Raw genomic sequence first — 8,495 nt, forward strand, 5'->3', positions numbered from 1 at the left:
ATGGGAATTTTTAATCCAAAGAATGGGAATTTTCGCTCCAGAGGGATGGGAATTTTTAACTCCAAGAAATGGGAATTTTTAACTCCAAGGAATGGGAATTTTTAACTCCAAGGAATGGGAATTCTCAATCCAAAGGGACGGGAATTTTCACTCCGAGCCCCCCGAGCTCCCTGACCCCCCCAGCCCCCGAACGCCCCCTGAACCCCGCAATTCCCAATTTCCCCCGATCCAAGGTGGGATTTTCCTGACTCCCAACCCGGCTGGGATTTCCTGGCCGTGCCTTGGAGAAAAGTTGGAATTTTCCATTCTTTTTTCCAATTTTTGTTTCGTTTTCCTCCTACTCCAACCGACGTTTTCATCACCCAAAAACCACCCCAAAAATCCGATTTTTTTCTTCTTTCGCCCCCGTTCAGAGCTAAAACAACTCAGGGAATGTCCCTTTGAGGGAATTTCTCTCCTGGAAGTGGAATTTTGACCCCAAACCACCTCTGATTCGCTCATTTTAACCCCAAACCAGGCAATTCCAGCCCCAAATTTGGATTTTCTTTTTATTTTTAAAATTTGTATTTATTTTCTTCCATTTATTTCCACTTCAGCACCGCTCCTCTCTCGTTATTTTCTTATTTGAAGTTGATTTTCTTCATTCTTTGGTCGCTTAATTCCCCTCAAACGCCTCAAAAACTATCACAATTAATATCAGGATGATAATTAGGATGATTTTAATGATTATTTTTCGCTGGTAATGGGCGCTTCTGCTGCTCGAGACGCCGTTGTTATAAAAAGTTTTGAGGTATTCTGGATATTTTTTCTTTTTTTCCCCCAATTCCCGGCCTTATTTACAGAACATTTACAGAGATTTATTGCGATTTACAGAATATTCACAAATATTTACAAATATATATTACAAATTCAAAAATCTCCGCCCGTGAGCGCCCAAAATGTGATTTTTTTTTTAATAGAAAAACGGATTTTTTTTTATATAAAAACTCAATTTTTAGCCGTATTTACACCGGGATAAAAATCCAGCCCCCCCCCCCGCGCCACCCCCGCAATTCCCGAGGTGATTTTATCCCTTGGAAAAATATTCCTGAGGTTTTTTTTGGGGAGGAGCTGCGGGGTCTGGGCGCTGCTGGGGTGAAATATTTCTATTGATATATTTCTATATATGCTCATTTTTGGGGGTTTTTAATAGATTGATAGGATTTTTCATCGATTGATAGGATTTTCTTTCTAGAGATGATTCTAGATAAAATAGAAACAGGAATATTCATTCCCAGCACGCATCCCGGGATTTTTTTTCCCCCACCACTTCCAACCCCAAATTGCTCGAAAATCCATTTTTTTTTTTTCCTAGAAAATACATTTTTAACCCCACGTGCATTTGGGGAGGGGGGGGAGGGGGGCGATCCACGCTCGGCGATTCCATGGGAAAACGGGGATTCCATGGAAAAACGGGAATTCCATGGAAAAACGGGAATTCCATGGAAAACACCCCCTCCACCCCCCCGCGTTTTTGGGATTGCCGAGATTGCGCTGAGGGGGCCAAACCCCCCTAAAATCGGCTTTTTTCTCGCTGGGTTTTGGGGTTGTTCGAGGGGTTTTTTTGGGGAATAACGGCTCTAAAATCCCAATGTTTTGGCGAGGGAATTTCCCCCTGCTCTGCTCAGCGCGGGAGGAGCGGGAGGGGGCGAAGTCAACAACAACAACCACCAAAAAAGCGCTTTTTACCCCCAAAAACCCAGCTAAAAACCCCAATAAAACAACCACCGCTTTTAGCAGCAACTCGCCACTTCCAAGGAAAACAGCGCCCAGCAGATCCCAAACGCTCCCGGCCTTTAAAATCCCTTTCCCCCCCCCTTATTTCCCTCATTTTTAAGGCGCTGATGGAATTAAAAAATCGGAATGGAATCCAGCAGGCCGCGTGTGAATATTTTCCTTCCCTTTTCCCTTGTCCCTCGCAGCGATTTTTTATAAATTTAGTTTGATTTTTAAGTTTTGTTTTCAGGGCTAATTTTTTTTTTTTTTTTTGGGGGGGGGAGGGGACGAAAAAAAGGAGAAATTCCCAAACGGGCGCTGTGGGATTTCCAGGGCGGGCCGGGAATTTTTTCTCCTGGAAAAAAAGGAGGAAAAAAAAAAACAACCAAACAAACAACAAACCCCAACAACCTCAAAACACGAAAAAAACCTCCCAAAAAAACCCCCAAATCAGCTCTGATTTTCTTCATGTTCCCAAAGCAGAGAGGGCTTTGATGGCCGAGCAGGGGTGGAAATCCCACCAGGAATTTCCAAAGGTTTTGGAAAAGTTCAAGCGGGATTTGATTCCCTCGGCGGAGGAGGGAGAGACATTCCCGGCGCATTCCTGCCCGCATTCCAGCCCGGCAGGGATCAAATCCTTCCATCCGCGCCCCATTCCCGATGTTCCCGGATCCTATTTCCCGGGCCCCTGAAGCTTTTCCAGCCCCGCTGCCTTCAGGGATGATTATCCCACAAATTCCTCATTTTTTTTCCCCCCCATCATTTTTACAAATATTTCTTGGATTTCCGTGGAGCAGTTTCAAGTCACTTCCTCTCCAACGCTCCAGGCTTTATTCAACCTCCCGAAATTCCCGATTTTTTTTCCCAAGTTGGCCTTTCCTCCCTGCCCCTGAAGCAGCCGGGAAAACATCGCTGTTAAACCGGGATTTGGGAGAGCTGCTCCCGGTTTTCGCCGGGATCCACTCGGCCCGAAAAGGAAGGGGATTGTTTCTTTCCTGATATTTATTTCCCTCTGCCTGGGATTGTTACTGGCTTAATCCAATTTTTATGGAGAAAAAGGGAGAAATTAGGTCGATTCTTTCCTCGATTTTTTTTTTTTTTTTTTTTTTTGGAGTAGGGATGGGGGTCAGGAGCCTCTTCCCAGCCCATTCCCAGTTCTCCCAGCTCATTCCCAGCTCTCCCAGCAGCCGATTCATCCCTAAATCCCTTTCCTGGGAATAACCCCCCCTCGTTCGGGGAGTTTTGGGGGAGTTATTTGGCTTCCATCGAGAGTTTGAACCTCACCCTAAAACTCACCCCAAACCCACCATCCCGGCCCCCACACGAGGCCCCAAAACCAACCCGCTCCAGCCCCAAAAACTCTCCCGCACCCCTCGGACCCCGCACGGCTCCTCCGGGCAGCCCCTTCCCCACCTGGGGCTGGCGGGGGGAGGGACGGGGGGACCCCGCTCCGCATCCCCGGCACCCCCCGGCACCTCCGCGCTCTGCTGTGATCCTTGGAAACTTTTCCTCTCCTCTCCCTCGGTCCTTAGGGATCGTCCAGGCCGCAGCCGCGGAATTTGAGGCTGGGGGGCACGGGGATGGCGCTGCCCCCCAGGTGCCAGCTCCACAGCGGGTGAGTCTTGGACAGCGCCCAGGAGTTTTTGCCGCCCAAGGACGAGGCCGGGCACAGGTCCCCGTCCTCCCCCACCACCAGCGAGGGCGTGCAGGGGAAGTTGCCCATGAGGCTGAAGGAATTCCGAGGCGGGCTCGCTTTGCAGGGAGGGTTTCCCTTCCTGGGATTCCTCCTGGGAGTTTTTGGCGGCCTCCCTTTGGAGGAGCTGCGCTGCCTCTCGGAGCCCCTGGAGAGGCGCCGGCGCTTGGCGTTCCTGTCCTGCCGGCCCCGCAGGGCTTTGCAGCGCAGCGTCCCGGGGCTCTCCGCTCCTCCGGGGGGTTGGAAGGGCAGCTCCGAGCCCCTCCAGGGCTCCGGGCTCCCCCCGCCGTGCCGCAAACTTTTGCCGTCCAGGTTGAAGCCCTTGGCGTAGCACCACAGCTTGGACTGGCGGATCAGGCGGTCAAAGTGCTCCCGCCGGGGCTCCCCGGGGGCCGCGGGGCCGGGGCTCCCCCCCAGCTCCGGGGGTGGCGAGGCCGAGCCCGGGGCCGGCTCTGGGGAAGGCGCTGGCCCCGGGGAGGCTCCGCTTGGCCGCTCTAACGAGGCGCTATTGTTCGAGGCATCTTTGTGCAAATCCTTCCCTCCGGCGTCCCCAAAGCCGCCCTCCTTTTGTGGCGGGGCCCCCCCGGGGGTGCTGCTCCGGGAGGGAGGGGGCGAGGAGGAGGAGGAGGAGGAGGAGGAGGAGGAGGAGGAAGAGGAGGAGGCAGGGGAGGCCTCCTGCTTCGCGTACAGCCCCGGCTGAGTCCCCGAGCCCGGCGCCGCGGCCGCGCTCAAACTTTCCAAAGTTGACGCTCGCAGAGTCCTGGCCCAGAGCTGCTGCGAGAGGAAGAGGAGCTCGGGGTCGGGGCGCAGCGCTTTGCTCGGGGGGGGCTCCGCCGGCCGCTCCTCCCCGAGGGGCTCCCGGGGGGGCTGGAAGCGGGGCAGGGCCGCCTGCCGGTACCGGGTGCTCTGCACCGAGTCCCCGCTGCACAGGGAGCTGCTCTCCGACTCCGAGGAGCTGCCCTCCTCGCTGCTGCACGAGCTGTCCCCTTCCTCCTCCTCCTCCTCCTCCTCCTCCTCCTCCTCCTCCTCTTCCTCCTCCTCTTCCTCCTCCTCCTCCGAGGAGTCGCTGGAGGTGGCGGGGCTGGACGCTGCGAAGTCCAGGCTGGAGTCCGAGTCGCTGGAGTAGCCGGCGGAGGTGCCCTGGCGCTTAGCGGCGGGGAAGCCGCAGGATCGGCTTTTCCTGGCGGCCGCGGGCCCCTTTCCTTGCGGGAAGAGCCCCTTGGCGCAACACGGCCCCCGCTTGTGCCGGCCCGCGGGGGCGAGCGCGGCCGGGAGCGCGCAGGGATGCGCGGCCGCGGGGTGCAGCAGCGCCAGGTCGCGGGGGTAGCCGGCCAGGACGCCCGCAAAGAGCCCCCCCCGGGCCGCCAGCCCGCGGCCCCCCCGGCCCGGGAAGGCTCGCTGGAACGGCTGCGGGCCCGGCGGGGCTGGGGGCGGCCGGGGCCGGGCGGGGGCCGCGGGGCCGCAGCAGCCGCCGGCTCTGCAGGGCGGGGGCCGCGGGCAGGGGAAGAGCTCCCCGGGGCCCGGCAGCAGCAGCTGCTGCCTCCGCTTGCTCTTCCTCTTCCTCTTCCTCCGGCGGGGGCTGAGGCTCTTGCAGGAGGTGCAGAGAGCCTCCAGGTCCGCCTTGGAGATGAGCGAGCACTTCACGGCGCGCGTGGGCACCGAGTTGATGGCCTTGAGGGTCCGCAGCTCCTTCAGGTCGCAGCGGCGGCTCTTGATCTTTAGGGTTTCCATCTTCTTGCTGATGGTGGTCCTGGGGATATCCTTGAACAGGTCGCTGAGGACCTGGGCCAGGGCGAACATCTGGGTGCCGTTGATCTGTAAGTATCCCAAGTTTATCCCTTCGATTTCCTGGTAGCCGGCGTGGAAATCGCCCGGCCGGGCTTCCCCATTGTAATCCATGGTGGCCGGAACGATCCCGAAGGTCCCTTCGCAGGTCAGGAACATTTTGCGAGGAGCTTTTGACTTTGTCCCTTTCAAAGGGGGCACGGAAAATCAGGACATTTCTGTTTCCACTCGCTGATCACACACATCCCTCCGGAGAGGGGCGAGAGGGGGAGGGGAGGCGGAAAAAAAAAAAACAAAACCACCAAACCCAAGGAAAAGAGGGGGAAAAAAAAAAAAAAAAAGCCAAAGCAGCCGGTCTCCTTTTCAAACGCTCCGGTCGAGGCTTTGCAACATCTTCCGAACACCCAAATCCTGCTCCGGGGCTCGGCTCCTCGTCTGCCCCCTCCCCGGAAAAAAAAAAGAAGAGAATAAAATCAAGAAGTCAAACATGTCTCACCCCCCCCCCCCCCTCCCGCACCCACCTCCGCCCCCAAAATAATCGCTTTTTTTAAGGTGGGGGGCAGGGGGGGGTTGCTGTAAATCAACCGAGTGCTTGAGAGGACAAAGCTGCGGGTTCGGGGGGGGGGCGCGGGGGGGGCTCCCACATTCCCTCGCCGCCGCTGGAATATTCCGGGGACACACCGGGAACACCCCGCGGGGCCGGGCCCGCCCCCGGATCCATCTGATGTCACCAAACCCCAACATTTCACACGCGCCCCGCACCCCCTCCCCAAACCCCGCACACACAATGGGGCCCTCCCTCCCCCGCGCCGCTTTTTCCCCCCTCAATCCCCCTTCCAAAATGACAAATAAATATTAAAAATTACGTTGGTTTCGAGCTGCCGGCAGCGCGGGCGCCTCCGCTTTTGTTTCCGCGGTTTAAGTGAATTTTTAAATTAATTTTTTTGGCTCCACGTAGGGTTGGTTTAAGAGGTCGCTGCGCCTTCCCAAATGTGGATTCCTCTGGGATGGGTGTGTGGAGGAATATGTTTAATAAAGCGTGAAAGAGATTCCTTCTACGCGGGTTGTTCGAAGCCACAATTCATCCTTCATCTTATTAATTAATTGCCAATTACTGTATTTATTAGCCGGAATGAGCGCGGCGTCCACAATAACGGCGGTGAAGAAAAGCGGTGGAAAAAGAGAGTTAGAAGAGAGTTGTATTCTTCTTTTTTTTCTCTTTTTTTTTTTTACTCCCACACCGTCTTTATTCACTTCTTGTCTCTCTTTCTTTTTTTTTTTCCTTCCCAATTCTTTCTTAAAAGGCCAAAAAAAAAAAAAAAAGGTGAAAAGAAAAAAAAAGGTGAAAAAAAAAAAAGAAAGGTGGGGAAAAAAGTGGAAAAAAAGGTGGAAAAAAAGGTGAAAAAAAAGGTGGAAAAATGGTGAAAAAAAGAGGTGAAAAAAAAAAGGTTAAAAGAAAAACAAAAAAGGAAAAATTTGGAAAAATACAAAAAAAAAAGGGGGGGAATAAGGAGGGGAAAAAAAAAACAAAGGGGAAAAATAGAGGGGAAAAAAAGGAATTCTCTTGGCGCTGCTAAACTTTATTCCAACTTTAAATCCCGAGGTTTCTTCGGTGTTTAGCAACTCTGTCCCGCGATGTTTTCCCTCCCAAAAAAAAAAAAAAAAACCCCAAACAAAAAACTCCCCCAAACCAATGCCGGGCTGCAGATTCCTCTTTCCGAAAGGGGGGAAAAAATCCCAACTAAAAGGCTCGGGCAGGGCTCGGCTCCATTGTCCCGGCCCCGCGGTTCCTTTCTGAACCTGAGGCCGCTGGAGCGGGGTTTTAACTCCTGCTCAGGAGGCGAATTTTGGGGAAACTGTTCCCTCGGAAACCTTCCTGGGGGCAGGGAAGCGGCGGCTCCGCTCCCTCCCCAGCCCCTTTTCTGTCTCCGGCATGAAAAGTTGGGTTTGTTCTTCTTCCTCTGCTTTTTTTTTTTTGGGGGGGGGGGTTGTTTGGGGTTTTTTTTGGTTGTTTTTTTTTTTTTTTTTTCCTGAGATTTTAATTCGGGTGCGCGCGGTTCCGATGGTGAAATGGGAGGAATTTGATAATAAATGATTTGTTGGACTCCGTGTAGGATCAAGCACAGGAGATCCTGATTTAGGAACGCTCCCGGAGGAGGAGGAGAAGGAGGAGGAGGAGGAGGAGGAGGAGGAGGAGGAAGCGCATTCCTGAGCGAGCGTGTAAAAGAAAAAAAAAATTCAAAAAAAATTCAAAATAACTCCACTTCGGGAGCTGGGATCACCTGATCGGCTCTTCCCTCCGATCCCAGAGCTGGCACAGGATCCCAGTGGGATCTCCCCCTTTTTCCAGCACCCATGGGTGCTCCCCCCGGGCAAAAAAATCCCAATTTTCCAGCTCTGGCTGCACGAATCGCCCACATTTCCCCCTGGTTTTGCACGAGCGAGAGTTTCCTGTGAGGAAAAATCCGCGGGCCAACAAAACCCCCAAATTCCTCTTTGTTCGAGCGGGGAGGGGAGGGGACGTTGGGGGTTTTGGGGACACAGCCGAAAAAAATTCCCGAAAATTCCAGCGGCGCTGGAGCTTCCCTGGGCGCCCGGAATGGAAATCCTGGGGTTAAATTTCCTTTTCCACACCAAGCCAGAGCCATTTTACCTTTAGGCTGAGCTTTGCCAGGCGGGAGGAGGGGGAACGCGGGCTGCGGGAAGGAAAAGGGCCGGGAATTCTCCCCCTATCCCGAGGGGGTCGGGAAAGGGGTCTGGGAGAATCCCAAATCCCAAGGAATTCTTCCCGATCTCCTGGGGAGGGGGTTTGGAGAGAAGCCGGAGCCCCCCGAGCGCCGGGCAGGAGGGAAGGGGGCTGGGGAGGGGAATGTATGGAGACGTCATTTCCCAGGAAATCTCGGGCAGGAGCAGCGCCAGGAGGGGGATTTTTTAATGGGAAGGGGTGAAATTCCACGCGGGATGGGCGGGGGTGTGTTTGTAGGGACGCGGGAGGGGCGGTTTGGGATAGGGAAATACTGGATGTTTAGAAATATATTTCTTTAAATTGATCTATTCTATTTATACAGCAGTGGGCAGGGCACAGGCGGGAGGTGCTTCCCAAATGAACTGGTTTTAATCCCAAATAAACCGGTTTCAATCCCAAATAAACTCGTTTCGATCCCAAATAAACTCATTTTATCCCAAATTCCCCATGGTCCTGCCACAGGTGCCCTCCCCGAGTGTCCCCACGGTGTCCCCTCCTTGTCCCCTGCCCCTCCCG

General features: G+C 54.2%; 1 protein-coding gene across 1 annotated transcript; it reads right to left on the reverse strand.

Moving 5' to 3' along the window:
- Positions 1-3,283: 3,283 nt before the first annotated feature.
- On the reverse strand, positions 3,284-5,392 carry EPOP (elongin BC and polycomb repressive complex 2 associated protein; the record flags this gene model as incomplete). Its single annotated transcript, XM_082297265.1, has 1 exon — positions 3,284-5,392. One exon carries the CDS (start codon positions 5,390-5,392, stop codon positions 3,284-3,286), a length of 2,109 nt encoding a protein of 702 aa, XP_082153391.1.
- Positions 5,393-8,495: the final 3,103 nt, after the last annotated feature.

This window comes from Coloeus monedula (genome assembly GCF_965178545.1).
Source record: "Coloeus monedula genome assembly, chromosome: 26".
Lineage (NCBI taxonomy): Eukaryota > Metazoa > Chordata > Aves > Passeriformes > Corvidae > Coloeus > Coloeus monedula.